Source organism: Garra rufa, chromosome 24 (assembly GCF_049309525.1).
Source record: "Garra rufa chromosome 24, GarRuf1.0, whole genome shotgun sequence".
Lineage (NCBI taxonomy): Eukaryota > Metazoa > Chordata > Actinopteri > Cypriniformes > Cyprinidae > Garra > Garra rufa.
This window is the reverse complement of record NC_133384.1, coordinates 9421928-9444239: the sequence shown is the minus strand read 5'-3', so window position 1 is coordinate 9444239 and position 22312 is coordinate 9421928. Positions and strand designations below refer to the sequence as shown.

Here is a 22312-nt window from a genome sequence, read left to right as displayed (position 1 = left end):
GATGAAATAAAATAAATTTAAAGTAAATACATTTAAATAAATATTTACTTATAATTTGCATTTTTTTTGTTATTCTTACATTACATCTTGCATAGTTTTTTGTTTTTATACTGCACAATAAAAAATAATAATAATAATAATTGCAACTTTTTACTTTAAAATTCTGACTTTAAAATGTTTTTATAGGTTTAGTTTGTTATATTAATTTCATTTTAGTATCACATTAAGAGACAATGTGAAATGATGCCTAGCTTAAAATTTTAAAGAAGTATTTTTATTATTTTATTTTATTTTAGCTAGGCCTCTTTTCACATTGTCATTTAATTTTGACTTGTTTTTTTTTCTGAAACAAGACAATAATTGTTACTTGTCTAGAAAATCCTTCTTGATTTAAGAATTTTTAGATATCTAAGTAAGAAAAACATTTTTTTGAACTGTAGAAGTGTTATCTAAAAATTATATATATATATATATATATATATATATATATATATATATTTTTTTTTTTAATTTTCAGATTAAAATAAAATAAATGTAAATACATTTAAATAAAAATTTACTTATAATTGCATTTTTTTTATTCTTACTTTACATCTCGCATCGTGTTTTTAGTTTTTTATACTGCACAATAAAAAATAAAAAAGATTAAAAATAATTGCAACTTTTTACTTTAAAATTCTGACTTTAAAATGTTTTTAATAGGTTTAGTTTGTAATTTTAATTTCACTTTAGTATTACATTATCATAAAAGACTGAAACTATGCCTATCTTAAAAATTATTTAAGTATTTTTATTTTATTTTTTTCTGAAAAAATATATATAAAATTTATTAAATATATATATTTTTAATTCTTATATATAATTTTTTTAATATAATTTCATTTTCAGATTTTCAAAAGGTTAGAAATGACAATTCATGATGAGAATACATTGCGTTTAGAAGCTTTGAAAATATAAGTAACATCAAATAAATCAGTGCTGATTTGTTTTCAGAGATGGATGCAGTTCTAACCGAAACATTTTATCTGTGTATTTAAGACTTTTCAGTCTGTTACAGCATCTTCATTTGATTTTATTGATAATTAGGATTTTTATCAGCTATATTGGTAAACATTTTGATCTGCTAAACCTTGTTTGCCTTGAAACTTGGCTCTAATGGGGTGCAAACGACAAAAACTATAGCTTTGCACAAAATATTGAAATGTTTTTCCATTCCTAGATATGCATATGAATGATTGTTTGTGTGTTATAGAGGGTCTGGATGAAGAGGCGGGCGGACACAGAGAGATGATGGACGTATTGGGTCGTACAGTAATGGCCATGCTCAACAAATACTGGATCTACATCTGTGGAGGAATGTTCTTCTTCGTCAGCTTTGAGGGACGCATCGTCATGTACAAGATCATTTACATGATGATGTTCCTCTTTTGCGTGGCACTTTATCAGGTTTGTGTTGCGCTCTGTAGCCCTGATAACTCTGACAACACTCTGTTGATATTGATTCAACTTTTACAAATAACACATTTAATATAGTAAATAAACACAGATAGTAATAAACACAGTAAATCAATTATTAGACAATCAGTAATGTGCAGTTTGTTTTTCTCTGTAGCTTGTATACTGTTGTCTGCTTTGTTTATTGTTTGTTATCTATTTGTTGTTTTATTTTGTATGTTTGATCTTTTTGTTCTTTTTTTTTTTTTTTTAACAAAAGCTTGTTTTGCCACGGGATGAAAAAAGGAATTTCAGACACTTTTCTTGCATTTTGGGCGAAAAAAGCAATAATTTCAAAATATAAACACTTACTTCCTTTTACCTTTTTATTTTTTATTGTGCAGCATTTAAAAAAAAAAAAGAAAGAAAGAAAGAAAGAAAGAGAAAGAAAAACAGTTGTGAGATGTAAAGTCAAAATTTTGAGGAAAAGTCAGAATAAACTTTTCAGAATTTTTGTATTATAATTGTGAGGGGGGGGGGGGGGAGTCTGAATTGTGAGCTAAAAAGTAATAACTACTTCGTTTTTATTTTACATTTTTATTTTGCTGCAATAAAAAAACACATTTTAAAATAAAAAGTTGCAATAATTTTTAATTCTTTTTTTTATTGTGCGGTATAAAAAAAATTGCGTAATGTAAAGTCTGAATTTTTAAATAAAAAGTTTTAATGTTTTATTCTGTGGCATTAAAAATGGAAGAAAAAACAATTGTGAGATGTAAAGCCAGAAATTCTGAGAAGATTGTGAGATATAAACTTTTGTGAAGATATTTTGTTTCAGAAATTGTGAGAAAAATATCTAAATTATCAGATGAAAAGCAATTACTTTTTCCTATCTATCTATTTATTTATTTATTTTTACTGTACGGCATCTCACAGTTGTAAGATAATAAATAAAAAATTATTATATTTAATCCTTTTTTTATGGAGTGTATTAAAAAACGCATTTGCGCGTTTGAATATTTGAAGTCTGAATTTTGAAATAAAAAGTTGCCATTATTTTATCATTTTTATTTTTTTATTGTGTGGCATTAATAAACAGATTTGTGAGATGTAAAGTCTGAATTCCGAAATAAAAAGTTGTAATTATTTCTAATCTTTTTTTTTACCTTTTTTATTGTGCGGTATTAAAACAAAAACACAATTGCAAGTTGTAAAGTCTAAATTTTAAAATAAAAAGTTGCAATTATTTTTAATCCTTTTTATTTTTATTCTGCATTCGTACAACAAAACCAAAAACAAAATTGCGGGCTGTAAAGTGGTTTTGAAAATAAAAAGTTGCAGTTATTTCTAATCTTTTTTATTTTTTAATGTGTGGTATTAAAACAACAACAACAAAAAACAATTGCGGGATGTAAAGTCAGAATTTGAAAATAAAAAGTTGCAATTATTTTTAATCTTTTTTTTTATGTGTGGTATTAAAACAACAACAACAAAAAAAGTAAAGTCTAAATTTTGAAAAAAAAAAATTGTCTTTTTTTTACCTTTTCATTTTTTATTCTGTGGCATTAAAAAAAAAAGAAAGAAAAAAAGCACAATTGCAAAAAAGTAAAGTAAAAAGTAAAACTTTTTTTTTTTTTTTTTTTTTTTTTAATAAGACGTTGCAATTATTTCAAATCTTTTTTTATTTTCTTTTATTTAGTTGATATGTTTTCCGCCTCTGTTTCAGTTGCACTATGAGCGGTGGCGCTGGATGCTGAAGTATTTCTGGATGTCGGTGGTGGTTTACACCATGCTGGTGCTCATTCTGGTCTACACCTTCCAGTTTGAGTCCTCCATCAACGTCTGGTCCAACATGACAGGCATGAGCAGAGAGAAGTATGCATTTAACACGTCTCCTGTATATGACTGATATATGTGCAACTTACTCTTCTTCTTAGACTCAATTTCTGAACGCTACTCCTCCTAGAGTTTTCATGCTAGAAGCACCAAACTCAGGCCAGCTCTTCAGACTGATCTCACTTATAGTTTTCATCAAAATTAAGATTAAAAATCATCTAAATCCCATAGACTTCCATTGAGGGAATGTTCAACTGATCAACAATATTCAAACTCTAATTTAAACTCCCAGAATCCCTTGAGACTCAATCAAGCTTCCCTTCTATCAACTATTTCTAATCCATTCAAAGTTCCATTCAATTTAACTATCTAGCCTAGCCTAGCAACTACTCGTGCTAGTAACTTGATAATCATGCTAGCAGCATGCTAGTAGCTTGCTAATTATACTAGAAACATGCTAACAACTTTCTAATCATGTTAGAAACATACTAATGACATGCTAATAACTTGTTCATCATGCTAGAAACAACTTGATAATGCTAGAAACTTGCTAGCAACTTGCTAACCATGCTAGAAAGTTGCTAATGGCATGCTAGTAACTTGCTAATCATGCTAGAAACATACTAAACATGCTAGAAGAATGTTAGAATCATGATAACTACATTCTAATCATGCTAGCAACATGCTAATAACTTGCTAATTATGTTAGAAACATGTCAGAAAGTTGCTAATGACATGCTAGTAACTTGCTAATCATGCTAGAAACATACTAAACATGCTAGAAGAATGTTAGAATCATGATAACTACATTCTAATCATGCTAATAACTTGCTAACTATGTTAAAAACATGTTAGCAACTTGTTAATTACATGCTAATAGTGCAAGTAACATGTTAATTATGTTAGAAACATGTCAGAAACTTGCTAATGACATGCTAGTAAATTGTTAATCATGCTAGAAACATGCTAACAACTTGCTAATCATATAAACTTGCTAATTACATGCTAATAACTTGCTAATCATGTTAAAATCATGCTAGCAACTTGTTAATGACATGCTAATATTGCAAGCAACATGTTAATTATGGTAGAAACATGCTAGCAACATGCTAATAACTTGACAATCATGCTATAAACATGTTAGCAACTTGTTAATGACATGCTAATATTGCAAGTAACTTGCTAATCATGATATAAACATGTTAAACATGTTAGTAACTTGCTAATCATGATGGAAACATGCTAATCATGGTAGAAACATACTAACAACTTGCTAATTATGCTAAAAACATGCTAGCAACTTGTTAATTACATGCTAATAGTGCAAGTAACATTAATTATGCTAGAAACATGTTAGAAACTTGCTAATGACATGCTAATAACTTGTTAATAATGCTATAAACATGTTAGCAACTTGTTAATGACATGCTAATATTGCAAGTAACATGTTAATTATGCTAGAAACATGCTAGTAACTTGATAACCATGCTAGAAACATGCTAGCAACTTGTTAATGACATGCTAATATTGCAAGTAACATGTTAATTATGCTAGAAACATGCTAGTAACTTGATAACCATGCTAGAAACATGCTAGCAACTTGTTAATGACATGCTAATATTGCAAGTAACATTGTACTTATGCTAGAAACATGTTAATAACTTGCAAATCATTGCTAGAAACTTGCTAGCAACTTGCTAACCATGCTAGAAAGTTGCTAATGACATGCTAGTAACTTGCTAATCATGCTAGAAACATACTAAACATGCTAGAAGAATGTTAGAATCATGCTAACTACATTCTAATCATGCTAGCAACATGCTAATAACTTGCTAATCATGCTAGAAACTTGCTAGCAACTTGCTAACCATGCTAGAAAGTTGCTAATGACATGCTAGTAACTTGCTAATCATGCTAGAAACATACTAAACATGCTAGAAGAATGTTAGAATCATGCTAACTACATTCTAATCATGCTAGCAACATGCTAATACCTTGCTAATCATGCTAGAAACTTGCTAGCAACTTGCTAACCATGCTAGAACGTTGCTAATGACATGCTAGTAACTTGCTAATCATGCTAGAAACATACTAAACATGCTAGAAGAATGTTAGAATCATGCTAACTACATTCTAATCATGCTAGCAACATGCTAATCATCTAATCTATCTATGTAAAGTTCAAAACTTTAATCTTTTACAGCTGCTTTAAACTTTCAAGCTAGGCTTGAAAACCTAACATTTGTCTTGACAAATGTTTTTTTTTTTAAATCTAGTTTACATTCACTATATCACAGTTGTATCAGACTCATGTGGTGCGGTTATTAAACTCATCTTCTGCTCAGGCTGGAGGATCTGGGTCTGGAGAAGTTCTCTGTTCCTGCTCTGTTCACACGGATCTTCATTCCCACTTCTTTCCTGCTGGTCTGCATCCTGCATCTGCACTATTTCCACGAGCGCTTCCTGGAGCTCACCGACATCAAATCTGTGGCCGACAAACAGAAGAGCACTATCTCCAGGTACAACAATATTCAGGATGCAGCTCACGCTCTCTGTCATCGTAGTTGTTTCCATTCTTCATTAGAGAGCTGCTCAATGTCAGACTCGACAGCCTTTTTCAAGCTCAGCCATGAATTCTGAGTTGGACTGAGATCTGGACTCTGACTCCAGGAAGTTAACAGGGTTGTTTTTAAGGCATTCCTGTGAAGCTGGAAGTGTTACGTTAAAGGTCATTTGTGAAAAACAGATCTTCTCCCAAGTTTCAGACTCTATCAGGTTTTCCGACAGGATTTCCTTGGAGGAAATAATCCTGCAACCACCATACTTCGCAGCAGCCGTTGTGCGTTTATGATAATGTGCGTGTCGTCTGTTGGCCCAAATACTCAATTCTTCCATAATAATAATAATAATACTCAGGGGTGCACATAATTACATAATTAGTACACATGCATGACCAAAATAAAAAATGTGCTGTGTGAATAAGTTCAGGCCACTTTATTTATTTATTTATTTATTTATTTATTTATTTATTTATTTATTTATTTATTTATATGTATGTATTTATTATTTTATTTTATTATTTTTTATTTATTTATTTAAATTTGTATTTATCTATTTTAAATGTTTATTTATTTTTTTACATTTTATTTATTTATTTTTTTAAAGGCAAACCCCGGGCTTGTATATAGTTATTGTTGTAAATAAATTCAGGCCTCTGTATTTATTTATTTATTTTTATGTATTTATTATTTTTATTTATTTATTTAAAAATATTTATTTATTTTAAATGTTTTTTTTTTTTACATTTTTATTTATTTATTTTAAATGTTTATTTATTTTTTACATTTTTATTTATTTATTTTATTAATTTTTTTAAGGCAAACCCTGGCTTGTATATAGTTATTGTTGTAAATAAATTCAGGCTACTTTATTTATTTATTTATTTATTTATTTATTTATTTATTTTTATGTATTTATTATTTTTATTGATTTATTTTTATATTTGTTTATTTTAAATGTTTTTTTTTTTTTTACATTATTTTATTTTATTTTATTTTATTTTATTTTTTTAAAGGCAAACCCTGGCTTGTATATAGTTATTGTTGTAAATACAGTACAGGCCAAATGTTTGGACACACCTTCTCATTCAGGCGTGTCCAAACTTTTGGTCTGTACTGTAGATATGAATTCAACTGAAAAAACTTGTGAAAAAATATCTTTCAGGTGGTCAAATAGCAAATAGTGGAGCTCTGCAGCCACCTACTGCTAAAAGTTTTTTTTTTTTTTTTTTTACTTTTAAAACTGGATTTTCCAAAAGATGGGCAAAAATCTTACACTAAACCATGTGAAATTATCCATGTTATCCCCATGAATTAAAGTTAGAAATGTGGGTCTTTTATAAAGTGAATTTTACATAAAAAAGCAGTTTTTGTATAAAAACCCATTTAAAAAATATTTATTTATTAATGTATATATATTTAAAAAAATATCACTAACCCACTGAAAACTGCACAAATGTAGAGTAAAAACTTTAATAAACAGAAAAATATACAGTACAGACCAAAAGTTTGAACACACATTCATTCACTTCTCATTCAAACTTTTGGTCTGTACTGTAAATTCAGGCCACTTTATTTATTTATTTTTATGTATTTATTATTTTTATTGATTTATTATTTTTATTGTTTTTTTTATTTATTTAATTTTATATTTCTTTATTTAAATTATTATTTTTTTTTTTTACATTTTTTTTTTATTATTTTTTTTATTAAAGGCATCCCCTGGCTTGTATATAGGTATTGTTGGCCAGATATGCTGGCTTTGCTTTACAATAAAAAAAAGTTCAAACCACTCATTTGCAAACCAACATGGTTGACAGCTGTTAATGCACAATTACCGTTTTATAATGGCAAACTGTAATACTATATACGATTTCTATATATATATATATATATATATATATATATATATATATATATATATATATATATATATATATATAAACTAAATGTAAGATTTGGTCAAAACCATAAATATAATTTATTTATGTATAAATAAAAAAAGAGTAGTTGCTATTTATTTATTTGCTCTTTGTTTTTTAAATAAATTTGTAAAAATTCTAATATTATTATATTGACTTGCATTAAGTAACATTTTTGGCTTATTCCTAAAGAAAACATGTTGTCTTTTATAATAATAAATATTCATATTACTTTGTATGAGGGTCAAGTTTACTGTAAAATTATTGTATTTTTACTTAATACTCCCTTTTTATTTAAAAATATAATAGTATTAATACACTTTGTTCACAGTGCATTAACTGATGTTAATAAACACAACTTGTAATTTTAATAATGCATTAATAAATGTTGAAATTAATATGAACTAAGATTAATAAATGCTGTGTTTTTTATGCTTCGTTCATGTTACCATTTTGGTTTTAGTAATTTTATGCTTTTTTGTCTTTTTTTCTTTGTATTTTGTCATATTTTATTTTACATTTTTTGCACTTTAAATTTAAGAAATGCAAGTGTTGTACTCTAAAATTATTTAATTTCAATTAGTTGCCAAAGCAACATTTCTACATGCCTTTATTTTTAAGTTAAAAGTATCATTCTTCTTCTCCTTATTCTTTGTATTATTATTATTAAAGATTATTGTAATATAATAATTGTAACAGAATAATTAATATTTATTAATTCTGCATTTCTGAATTATAATAGATCAGTTTGTAAAGATGTTTTAGTCATTTTCTTTCCTTTTGATCTCTGTCTAAATAAATAAATCCATATGTGATTCAGTGCTGTAAAACCAACACAAAACATGGAAAAGTCAGGACTATTATTATTTTTAACCTCAGCAGTGGTTATGTTTAATACTTTTGGGTAAAATTATTTTGAATCAGCAAATTAATGTGTTTTCCTTCATTGTCAGGCTTGTTCATCTGGATGGCAGTCTGGTGGACATTTCCATGGTCAAACCTTCGTTCAGCTCCTCCATAAGCGAAGAGGAGCTTGAGGAGAGAGTAGACCTGGAGAAAGAGGAAGATGATGTTAAACACAGAGAGGAAGAGAAAATCTCTGAGCCACATTTTATGCCTGAAACCTTCAGCTGCCCGATGACAGCAGATCCTGTGCCAAACCAGGGATCAGGTACATTTGACAAGCAGATTTTGTGCAGATACACTGAAAAAAATGAAACAACTGTGTAATTTATTATCAGAAATCATGCAGTTTTGTTCCTTTTGTCAAAAAGCAAATAACACACTGCAAAAAAATGCTTTTCTTACTTCGATTTTTTGTCTTGTTTCCAGCCAAAATATTAAAAAATTCTTAAATCAAGAAGGATTTTCTAAACGAGTAAAAATTATTGTCTTGTTTTCAGGAAAAACAAGTCAAAATTAAGTATGTTTTTGCTTGAAACAAGCAAAATAATCTGTTTGAAATAAGATTTTATTTTCTTACCCCATTGGCAGATTATTTAGCTTGTTCTAAGCAAAAACTCACTTCATTTTAATTGTTTTTTTTTTTCTGAAAACAAGAAAATAGTTTTTACTTTTCTAAAAAACCTTCTTGATTTAAGAATTTTTTTGATATTTTGGCTGGAAACAAGACAAAAAAATCTAAGTAAGAAAAGTTTGCAATGCACTCCTCATAGAAATAATTCAAGGAAACCATTTTGGCTTATGTCTAAAGAAAACATAATATAAAACTAAGTCTTTTTAGTCTGATTAATAAAAAAACAAAATCTAAGGTTTGGTCAAAACCATAAATATAATTTATATATTTATAAATAAATGGCTGTAAAAAAAAAAAAGAGTTGCTATTTATTTATTTATTTATTTGTTTGCTCATTATTAAATTAAAATGTATTAAAAAAATGATATATTGACTTGCATTAAGTAGCATAATATAATGTTATATAATAATAAATATTCTTTTAACTTTGTATGAGGGTCAAATGTTAAGATGTCAAAAGAAATTTACCAAAGTGATTTTAGTCCATGGAAAGCACATTAAATGTAAGTAAAGTGTCTACTTTTAAGGTTTCAAATAAGTTTATGGAGAATAAAATGTCAAAATTTGGTTGAAACAATGTTACATTGTCATTCAGTGTAACAATATTTATGTAAAAGTTCAAAACAACATGCGTATTCTGACTTGTACATATTAAAATATATAAAAGAATAAGGGAGCATATTACATTTTATTGTGTTTGAAATGAGTAAAACATTTTTACTTGACAAATAGGCAAAACCTAGGAAAGTGGCACATTTCAAAAATGTAGAATTACAACTAATTTGTCTTTTAATTTGTCTTAAATTGATTTTTTTTGTAAATATGACAAATAAGCATGACAAGATTGTTACACTAAATGCAATTTTAGTGGGTGCCTTCTGTAAATTAAGGAAAAATGTATGTTATTTTAATTTTTTGCTCAGAAAAACACAAACAAAAATGCAATGAAATTAAACAGAAAACTTTTTAATATTTTTTTTTTAGAAAAACAACTTTAATTTAACTTAAAATTTCTTATGCTTTTAGGAAAAATCAAAATCAAAACTGTAGGTTTGCACAAACCCATAAATATAATTTGAGAAAAACGAATTCAGTTCCTTCAAATAGAAATGCAGTGTGTCATATTTAATCTCTGCTAATCTAAACTAAGAAGGAAGTTTGGAAACTAAAGTACACTAAACATTTAACACTCTGTTAATGTTCACTGAAGAGTAATGCAGTAAAAGCGGCTCATATCCCTGCAGATGGTATCATCTGAATTAACCTATGAAATTAAATTGCAAGACCAAATCATCTTTTATATCCTGGCTATAATGAGAATGTGAATATATTGGTGGCTCTCCCTGGAGCGATACAACTGGAAGAGGCTTTTATTGGCGTGAAGGAGCAGGACGGGGCCAGCACAGCAAACAGACCAGAATAAAAACGGCTAGACTTGTTTAATGTGTAAACACTTTAACAGTCAGCCGATATGCTGTCTTTCACACTGCTAAAGTCTTCAGTGCCTGCTTTTGACTGGATTGAATAAAGATTATACACTTTAAACATCTACAGCTTTCAAAAAACAATCACTGTTTTTAAGATTTGAACAGTGCAGGTGCATCTATTTTAGGCTGAGTAGTTTCTCGTTTTGTTCACGTTAGTTATTTTAGTATTATTTCTCTATACTATTATAATATTTATAAATATTTAGAATTAGGTTTTATATTTTTAGTTTCAGTTTTTAATTTTATTTTAGTTAGTTTAAGTAATTTTAGTAATTTAGTGAAGTTTTTATATTCTATTCACCTTTAATAATTTATTTAATTTTAATCTTTAGTCATTTTATTTATTTATTTATTTATTTATAATTTTTATTACCAATATAGGTGCATCCTTTTCAGGTTGCAGAGCTTGTTTTTGTTCACGTTAGTTATTTTAGTATCGATTCTCTACTATTATAATATTTATAAATATTTAGAATTAGGTTTTATATTTTTATTTTCAGTTTTTAATTTTATTTTAGTTAGTTTGAGTAATTTGAGTAATTTAGTGAAGTTTTTATATTCTATTCACCTTTAATAATTTATTTAATTTTAATCTTTAGTCATTTTATTATTATTATTATTTTTTTTTTTTATATAATTTTTATTACCAATATAGGTGCATCCTTTTCAGGTTGCAGAGCTTGTTTTTGTTCACGTTAGTTATTTTAGTATTGATTCTCTACTATTATAATATTTATAAATATTTAGAATTAGGTTTTATATTTTTATTTTCAGTTTTTAATTTTATTTTAGTTAGTTTGAGTAATTTAGTGAAGTTTTTATATTCTATTCACCTTTAATAATTTATTTAATTTTAATCTTTAGTCATTTTATTATTATTATTATTTTTTTTTTTTATATAATTTTTATTACCAATATAAGTGCATCCTTTTCAGGTTGCAGAGCTTGTTTTTGTTCACTTTATTTATTTTAGTATTGATTCATTTTAGTTTTTTTACTTAAACTTTTTTTTTATTTCTAATTTCATTAACAATATAGATGCATCCTTTTCAGGTTGCAGAGCATTTTATTTTCACTTAAATTATTTTAGTATTATTTCTGTACAATTATAATATTTATTAACATTTTTAATTAGAATTTTTATTTATTTTTTCCATTTTGAATTTAATATTATTTTATGTTTTTAGTAATTTTAGTGAAATTTTTATATTCTATTCACCTTTAATAATTTATTTAATTTTAATCTTTAGTCATTTTATTTATTTATTTATTTATTTATTTATAATTTTTATTACCAATATAGGTGCATCCTTTTCAGGTTGCAGAGCTTGTTTTTGTTCACGTTAGTTATTTTAGTATTGATTCTCTACTATTATAATATTTATAAATATTAGAATTAGGTTTTATATTTTTATTTTCAGTTTTTAATTTTATTTTAGTTAGTTTGAGTAATTTTAGTAATTTAGTGAATTTTTTATATTCTATTCACCTTTAATAATTTATTTAATTTTAATCTTTAGTCATTTTAGTTTTTTACTTAAACTTTTTTTTATTTCTAATTTCATTAACAATATAGGTGCATCCTTTTCAGGTTGCAGAGCATTTTATTTTCACTTAAATTATTTTAGTATTATTTCTGTACAATTATAATATTTATTAACATTTTTAATTAGAATTTTTATTTATTTTTTCCATTTTGAATTTAATATTATTTTATGTTTTAGTAATTTTACTGAAGTTTTTATATTCTATTCACCTTTAATAATTAATTTAATTTAAATCTTTAGTCATTTTGGTTTTATTTCATTAACAATATAGGTGCATCCTTTTCAGTTGCAGAGCTTAGTTTTGTTCACTTTAGTTATTTCTCTACTATTATAATATTTATTAAGATTTTGAATTAGGTTTTATATTTATATGTTCAGTTTTTAATTTAATTTTAGTTTATGTTTGAGTCATTTTTGTAAAGTTTTTATATTCTATCCACCTTTAATAATTAATTTAATTTTAATCTTTAGTAATTTTAGTTTTATTTCATTACCAATATAGGTGCATCCATTTCAGGTTGCAGAGCTTATTTTTGTTCACTTTAGTTATTTTAGTATTATTTCTCTACTATTATAATATCTGTTAAAAGAATTTTTTTGAATTTATATTTTCCATTTTTAATTTAATTTTAGTTTATGTTTTAGTAATTTTAGTCATTTTTGTTACGTTTTAATATTCTATTCAGCTTTCTTATATTTTTACTTTATTATATACTTTAAATATCTAAATATTTCAAAAACTGCCATTGTTTTTAAGATTTGAACAGTACAGGTGCATCTAGTTTGTTCTTCTTAGCCTTATTTAGTGAGTTTGACGTTGTTTTCTGTGAGCTGTATGTACTAGAGAACATCTGCGAGTCGATCTTAGCTTTTCTAAACTGTTGTTCCTCAGCTATCCGTGTTTTATGTATTTCATAAACATGTCTGAAACATGTCGCTGTGATTCATCTGGGGGTGGCTATGTTTTATGACTGTTTTGGATTTGGAGATATTTTGCCCATTATAATGTTGACAAACGGCTCAGCGCAGGCTCCTTATTTTAGTACTTCACTGGAATCAGCTGCTTGCGTAAAAAAAAAAAAGATGTTTTCTACACATGTGTGAATGTGACACACTGAACCTGTGTGTTACTGTCAGACAATATAGACTAGTGTTACTTTAGTTTTATTTCAGTTACTATTATAATATTTTATTTGTATGTTTTTAGATTTAGTTTTTAGTTTGTTTCAGTAAGTTTAGTCATTTTTGAGCTTTATTTTTCATTTAATTTTTAGTCATTTTAGTATTTAACTTAAACTTGCTTTATTTCAGTTAGTTGGTAAAGCAACATTTCGTTAACAATAATGCTTCCTTTTTTAAGATTCATATTTTTGTTCACATTGCAGTTTGAAGATATTTTAGTATTATTTATCTATTATGCTTAATTATTATTTTTCTATTATAATATTTATAAATATTTAGAATTAGGTTTTATATTTATGTTTTCCGTTTTGAATTTAATTTTAGTTTATGTTTTAGTCATTTTTGTGAAGTTTTTGTATTCTAGTCAGGTTCATTTTGTTTTTAGTATTCAACCAAAACTTTGAAACTGGTCATTTTATTACAGGCCACATTTCTATTTCGCGACCAAGTTTTAACTAGTTTTTATAGGCACTTCATTTTCAGGTTTCTAATTTCATTAACAATATAGGAACATCCTTTTTAGGTTGCAGAGCTTATTTTTGTTCACATTAGTTAATTTAGTATTATTTCTCTACTATTATAATATTTATAAATATTTGGAATTAGATTTTATATTTATATTTTCAGTTTTGAATTGAATTTTAGTTTATGTTTTAGTCATTTTTGTGAAGTTTTCAATATTCTGTTCACCTTTAATAATTTATTTTTTGTCGTTGGAATTTTACTACTTAAATTTAAACTTTCAATTAGCTGCCAATTTATTATTATTAATTTAACTTATTATTAATACAGACAGTTTTTTTTTCCAGGTTGTATAGTATATGGGTGCATCATATTCAGTTTGCAGAACCTCTTTTGTTTGCATTAAGTTATTTTAGTATTATTTCTATAATGTTATTATAATCTTAATATTACAATATTTTAAATTAGCTTTTATTTGTGTATTTTCATTTTAATTTTAGCTTAAGTTTCAGTCATTTTCAGTCATGTTACATGCCTTTGCCAAACGTATTTTATATTAAGCTGTCAAAGCTTGTTTTTATTATTTTATTTGATTTTAGCGTCAGTAATAAAATAATTTTAGTTCAAAACCACACTCATGTGGACTCATTCCATTTTTCCACTCATTTTATAGTAATTCCTGAATATGTCAATTGATTTAAAATTTAAAAACAAAACACAGTTAAAAAAAAAAAAAAAAAACTGGCATTGCCTTGGTACGTTGTTGTAGTTTTTAAAAGTAATGTATGTTTTTTTGTCTGGTGAAGAGCTGAGGAATAAGTGGCATCTGGTGGTGGAGCGTCTGACGGTGCTGTTCCTGAAGTTCCTGGAATATGTGCAGAAGCTGCAGCTCTTCATCTGGTGGCTTCTGGAGCTTCACATCATCAAGATCGTCTCGTCCTACATCATCTGGGTCTCAGTCAAAGAGGTGAGGAACAATCACAGCTTCAGCTTCAAGTGAACGTGACCTCTTTTGGAAAATCCAGCTGAAGCAAAGTAGTAGTGGTTTCTAGCTGGTCTGAGCTGGTCTGCATGCTCACCTGACCTAGTTGGACTAGATCAGGGGGTTTCAATGTTTTAAATGCCACAGACTTCCAAATATGATCATTCATGATGCAAGAGAGACACTCATCCCTTGGTTATTATAGTTACCTATAATTTTTTTAAAACACTTTTTTCCTCTCTAAACTAGTGTTGCACAATATACCAGTATTACAAAGGGATCACAATCCCCTGCTTTTAAAAGGATGGTTCGGAGTAGAATTGACTTCATTGCTATGCACTCCGAAGCCCATGTAAATACCCCATCCGAAGTTATTTTTACCTTAGTCAAACATTTATGGAGATATTAGAGTTTTTCGAATTGCTTGTTACAGGAGTGAATGGGACATGTGATGTATCTGGTAAATTGCACCACTAAACGTGCAAGTAATCTTACCAAACTTGTACAGTAGTGTAAATAGGTTATGTACTCACAAAACGCTGCATCAGAACATTTGTAAGTCCACCATGAGTGTTTTAAAAACACGTTTTACCCGAGAACTACTAGTCTCAAAAACTACAAATGGCGACACGTCGACGTCACTTCCCTGGTTTGAAAAAAGCACGTAAAAGTCCTCCTACAAGTTGACATGCACACAGATGTAGTAGGAGGACTTTTACGTGCTTTTTTCAAACCAGGGAAGTGACGTCGACTTGTAGTTTCTGAGACTAGTAGTTCTCGGGTAAAACGTGTTTTTAAAACACTCATGGTGGACTTACAAATGTTCTGATGCAGCGTTTTGTGAGTACATAACCTATTTACACTACTGCACAAGTTTGGTAAGATTACTTCCACGTTTAGTGGTGCAATTTACGAGATACATCACATGTACCATTCACTCCTGTAACAAGCAATTCGAAAAACTCTAATATCTCCATAAATGTTTGACTAAGGCAAAAAAAACTTCGGATGGGGTATTTAGATGGGCTTCGGAGTGCATAGCAATGAAGTCAATTCTACTCCGAACCATCCCTTTAAAAACAGTACAATCCCGCATTTTACTAGTACTGGAACTTTAAGAATGTGTTTTGATAGGAGCCGTATTTCTTGAGTAAAACACTGTTCACTTAAAACCCTATGATGACTGTGACACGGAAAACCTGGATGGAATCGCGGGATACAGTCATAATGTCACAGAATTTTAATCTAAATATGAATCCTGCATTTTCTGCGTGTCTCTGTATAAATTAATGGCAGTTTAATTTGCACACATACTGAACACTAGCGGTGTTTTCAGCCTCTGCCAACTCAATATATGAGAACTTGAGCACATAAACATAATCTCTAGAAATGCTGCGAGAGCATTTTACCGTTACTTTTGAGAAAAAAACATCGTAAAATCATATACAGACACCCAAAGGTCTTCACAGCATGCTGTCAAAATAAAATTTGGATTTAAATTGACAGAAATATTGCTTAATTTTGTAATGAAAGTGCTACTACTACTAACAAAATATTATTAAAACAATATTTGAGAAATATTTACCAGACAAATTGTTTAGCAGAATTTATTTACTAGAAAACTGTAAATGCACAACACTGCACAAAAATGCTTACTTTCTTATTTTATTTTTAGAAGATTTAAAAAAAAAAATCCTAAATCAAACATTTTCTAGACAATTAGAAATAATTGTCTTGTTTTCAGGAAAAGTTAAAATTAAGTGAGTTTTTGCTTGAAACAAGCAAAATAATCTGCCAATGGGGTAAGCAATATAATCTTATTTCAAGCAGAAAACTATATTATTTTTCTTACCCCACTGGTGGATTATTTTGCTTCTTTTTTTCTGAAAACAAGACATGTCTAGAAAATCCTTCTTGATTTAAGATTTTTTTATATTTTGACTGGAAACAAGACAAAACATCTGAGTAAAACAATGATATAATAAATTAATTATTTATAAAGACATGCTTTTAATTATTCAAATGTAAAAAAAAACTATTAAAATGGAAAATTTCACAGAGTTTGATAAAAATAGAACTGAATTTGAGAGAAATAATAAAACATATTTTATAGGGCCTTAAAATATAATTTTTGTTACACTTGTTAAATTGCTATTAAATTGTGTAAGTTTCATGATTTTAATTAATTATACATGCTTTTTTATTAATATTTTTATGTAATTATTAAAATTTAAATAGAAAAAACGGAATCCAAAAAAACAAAATTTGGAAAAATACAACAAAATAAAAGTTTGGGAAGAAATAAAACAGATTTCATAGGGCCCTGTTAATTTGATTTGTGTCTTTGTTTTATTGTATTTGTCCTTTAGTTTGTAACTTGCATCTACGTTCTTATAAATAATAACAAAAATAAAATAACAAATTTTTTTTTTTTTTATGCTTCTATAACCTCCATTTTCATAATCTATTATTCAGTTACTTTTTCTGTTGTTCTATGTTTTTGTCATAGCGTCGGTTCAGGAGTAGTATTAAGATATTTTACACTGCAAAAAATGCTTTTCTTACCTGGATTTTTTAGTCTTGTTTCCAGCCAAAATATCTAAAACATTCTTGAATCAGCAAGTAAAAATGATTGTCTTGTTTTTAGTAAAAAAAAGTCAAAATTAAGTGATTTTTGCTTAGAACAAGCAAAATAATCTGCCAACGGGTTAAGTAAAATATTCTTATTTCAATAAATTTTGCTTGTCTAGAAAATCCTTCCTGATTTAAGAATTTTTTATATTTTGACTGGAAACAAAACATCTGAGTAAAAAAAATGATATAATAAATTAACTATTTACAAAGACATGCTTTTAATTATTCAAATGTAAAAAACTATTAAAATGGAAAATTTCACAGAATTTGATAAAAATTCTGTGAAAAAACTGAATTTGAGAGAAATAATAAAACATTTTATAGGGCCTTAAAATATAATTTTTGTTACACTTGTTAAATTGCTATTAAATTGTGTAAGTTTCATGATTTTAATTAATTATACATGCTTTTTTATTAATATTTTTTATGTAATTATTTAAATTTAAATAGAAAAAACGGAATCCAAAAAAACAAAATTTGGAAAAATACAACAAAATAAAAGTTTGGGAAGAAATAAAACAGATTTCATAGGGCCCTGTTAATTTGATTTGTGTCTTTGTTTTATTGTATTTGTCCTTTAGTTTGTAACTTGCATCTACGTTCGTATAAATAATAACAAAAATAAAATAACAATTTTTTTTTTTTATGCTTCTATAACCTCCATTTTCATAATCTATTATTCAGTTACTTTTTCTGTTGTTCTATGTTTTTGTCATAGCGTCGGTTCAGGAGTAGCATTAAGATATTTTACACTACAAAAAATGCTTTTCTTACCTGGATTTTTTAGTCTTGTTTCCAGCCAAAATATCTAAAACATTCCTGAATCAGCAAGTAAAAATGATTGTCTTGTTTTTAGTAAAAAAAAGTCAAAATTAAGTGATTTTTGCTTAGAACAAGCAAAATAATCTGCCAACGGGTTAAGTAAAATATTCTTATTTCAATAAATTTTGCTTGTCTAGAAAATCCTTCTTGATTTAAGAATTTTTTATATTTTGACTGGAAACAAAACATCTGAGTAAAAAAAATGATATAATAAATTAACTATTTACAAAGACATGCTTTTAATTATTCAAATGTAAAAAACTATTAAAATGGAAAATTTCACAGAATTTGATAAAAATTCTGTGAAAAAACTGAATTTGAGAGAAATAATAAAACATTTTATAGGGCCTTAAAATATAATTTTTGTTACACTTGTTAAATTGCTATTAAATTGTGTAAGTTTCATGATTTTAATTAATTATACATGCTTTTTTATTAATATTTTTTATGTAATTATTTAAATTTAAATAGAAAAAACGGAATCCAAAAAAACAAAATTTGGAAAAATACAACAAAATAAAAGTTTGGGAAGAAATAAAACAGATTTCATAGGGCCCTGTTAATTTGATTTGTGTCTTTGTTTTATTGTATTTGTCCTTTAGTTTGTAACTTGCATCTACGTTCTTATAAATAATAACAAAAATAAAATAACAAAATTAGATTTTTTTTTATTTTTATGCTTCTATAACCTCCATTTTCATAATCTGTTATTCAGTTACTTTTTCTGTTGTTCTATGTTTTTGTCATAGCGTCGGTTCAGGAGTAGCATTAAGATATTTTACACTGCAAAAAATGTTTTTCTTACCTGGATTTTTTAGTCTTGTTTCCAGCCAAAATATCTAAAACATTCTTGAATCAGCCAGTAAAAATGATTGTCTTGTTTTTAGTAAAAACAAGTCAAAATTAAGTGATTTTTGCTTAGAACAAGCAAAATAATCTGCCAACGGGTTAAGTAAAATATTCTTATTTCAATAAATTTTGCTTGTCTAGAAAATCCTTCTTGATTTAAGAAGTTTTAGATATTTTGGCTGGAAACAAGACAAAAAATCGTATTAAAAAAAACAAACATTTTTTGCAGCGTAGTCAGGTTTTATATCGAAGGCTAAATTTTGGTATCGTGACAAAACTACTCCAAAATTTCCAAAAGTGTGAACCATCACACCCAACGACAGCTGGTTTTGCATCCTCCTCAACCCCATGTTTTGTGTCTATCAGGTGTCGCTGTTTAACTACGTGTTTCTGGTGAGCTGGGCCTTCGCTCTGCCTTTCAGTCAGTTTCGACCGCTGGCGTCTAGCGTCTGCACCGTCTGGACCTGCGTCATCATCGTCTGTAAAATGCTGTACCAGCTCACCTCCATCAACCCATCCACATACTCCAGAACCTGCAGCATGGTGAGCCGTTCTCTGTTGCTTCATCAGCACACGCCGAACACACAAATGCTCTTGTTCTGACCGAGTCTGTGATTCTCTCCTCCAGCCTGAGAACTACACAGACGCTCAGCGCTTAGACATGGCCAAATCTCTGCTCTACAGCGGACCGGTGGATCCCGCCAACTGGATCGGCCTCAGGAAGTTCTCTCCGTTATTGGAGAATCTGAGGGTAAGAGCTGCTGATGAACAAACACACTCAACAATACACCAGCACATGTTTAGCGTCTAAAAATAAGAAAAAAACAAGTCAAAATTAGGTGCATTTTTGCTTGAAACAAGCTAAATAATCTGCCAATGGGGTAAGAAAAATAATCTTGTTTTCCGTTTGAAATAAGATTATTTTTGATTACCCAATGGGCAGATTATTTTGCTTGTTTTAAGCAAAAACTCGCCTTAATTCTGACTTTGTTTTTCTGAAAACAAGACAATAATTGTTACTTGTCTAGAAAGACTTGTCTAAAATGAAAAAAGCTGAAAGATGGAAAAAAAAACTAAATATGAACTGATTCAAAATATTAATAAAAAATAAAATAAATCAAAAATTTTAATCAAATTGGTCACATTTCGTGTTTAGTAGTGTTATATTAGTTTTATTGAGATCTAATTTTTCTATTGTAATTTTAGTTCCAAGTTTTTTTGTAATTTTGTGTTTTTGTCATTTTTAGAAGTTCTTGTAGTTTGTATTAATTTTATTTCAGTTTTAGATATTTTTGAACATTAGCGTAAACTAATGTAAATGAAAAATGTCGCTTAAATAAAAAGTTTGTAATATTTTGTTTCATTTCAGTTTATTTTATTTCAAGTTTGATCAAGATTTATTAAAGCAACTCCTAATTATGCTGATTTATACTTGCATCGTCTCTTGTGGTTGTTCATTTCAGACCCTACAAGCACTTCGATATCATCCTTAACTTATTTGTTTTTTAATGTATTTATTTGTTTATGTTCCCCACACAGAATAACTTACTAATGCTGGCTCTGTTGGCGTTTGAAGTGACCATTTACCGTCACCAGGATTTCCACCGTATGAAAAACAACCTGACTCCTCCGGTCACAAGAACCTTATTTCACAACATCACACGACAACATCTGGACGACGGCATCTTCAACTGCGCCAAATATTTCATCAACTACTTCTTCTACAAATTTGGTCTTGAGGTAATATCAGCATGACATCTGTTATATAATAAATATATACACTAACATTTTTTGTTAATAAAGCCTCACCAAGGCTGCATTTATTTGATCAAAAATACAGTAAAAATAGTGAAATAATATTGGAATCGAATATAGCTGTTTTCTATGTGAATATCTGTTAAACTGTAATTTATTTCTGTGATCAAATCTGAATTTTCAGCATCATTACTGCAGTCTCCAGTGCGCATAATTCTGCAGAAATCATTCTAATATGCTGATGTTTAAGATCACGAATGTGTCCTACTTGGCTAAATCATGTTCTCCCCTTGAGGGCCAGTTTTTATACAGACACTGATTTATTGTCTTGGACAGTCTGTAATAGATGTATCATGTGAAGCTCATATTGCTAACACACTGTTGAGACAGATAAACCACAATAGAGTGTGAAGGTAATGGATCAGGGTTGGATGGATATTGAATTTTAATTGGTGTATAGTGATGCTATCAGATGCACTCATTATTATCCTAATTTGAAACCCATGGCTGAACGTTGCTCCTCCAGACCTGTTTTCTGTTAGCGGTGAATGTGATCGGCCAGCGGATGGACTCTATGCCATGCTGCACGCGTTCGGTCTGATCGCGGTGATGTATCAGCGCAGGAGAAAAGCCATCGCCCGCGTCTGGTCCAAGTATTGCTGCTTCCCTGTCTTGCATGTTGGCCTTCCAGTATCTGATGTGCATCGGCATCCCTCCTGCTGCCTGCACAGGTGAGTCACACAGGTGTTAGATTAAAGGAACACTTAAAGGAAAGTGTCATTCCATCACTGTCTCACCAATGGATCCTCTGGAGTGAATGGGTGCCGTCAGAATGAGAGTCCAAACAGCTGATAAAAACATCATAATATTCCACAAATACACTCCAGTCCATCAGTTAACTTCTTGAGAAGACAAAAGCTGAAACAAAACCACCATTAAGACGTTTTTTAGTAAAATACTGTGAGTCCATGATCCATAATAACGCTTCCTCCAGTGAAGAGGGTCTGGTCTGAATCAGGAGAGAAATCTGCACAGAGACAACAGGAGATGGACTTTCCCACTGGAGGAAGCGGTATTATTAGATGTCCTGATTCAATTTGATTCTTTATTTTTTTATTTTATTTAAATTTTTTTTGGATTACATTCAGTGAATATGGTTTTAATACAAATGCTATTGATATTATAAAAAAAATAATAGTTAACATGTTATATATAGTTAAAATATATATATATATATATATATATATATATATATATATATATATATATATATATATATATTTATATTATATATTATATATATAT

General features: G+C 28.1%; 1 protein-coding gene across 1 annotated transcript in view; it reads left to right on the top strand.

Annotated features, from left to right (window-relative positions):
* Positions 1-22312, top strand: part of piezo2a (piezo-type mechanosensitive ion channel component 2a) — a 235552-nt gene that overhangs the window by 158605 nt on the left and 54635 nt on the right. Inside the window, 11 exon segments of the mRNA XM_073830385.1 lie at positions 1253-1446; positions 3161-3309; positions 5616-5789; positions 8704-8921; positions 14772-14932; positions 19619-19795; positions 19881-20003; positions 20792-20992; positions 21534-21576; positions 21579-21673; positions 21675-21738. Coding sequence (XP_073686486.1) covers positions 1253-1446; positions 3161-3309; positions 5616-5789; positions 8704-8921; positions 14772-14932; positions 19619-19795; positions 19881-20003; positions 20792-20992; positions 21534-21576; positions 21579-21673; positions 21675-21738 — 1599 coding nt within the window.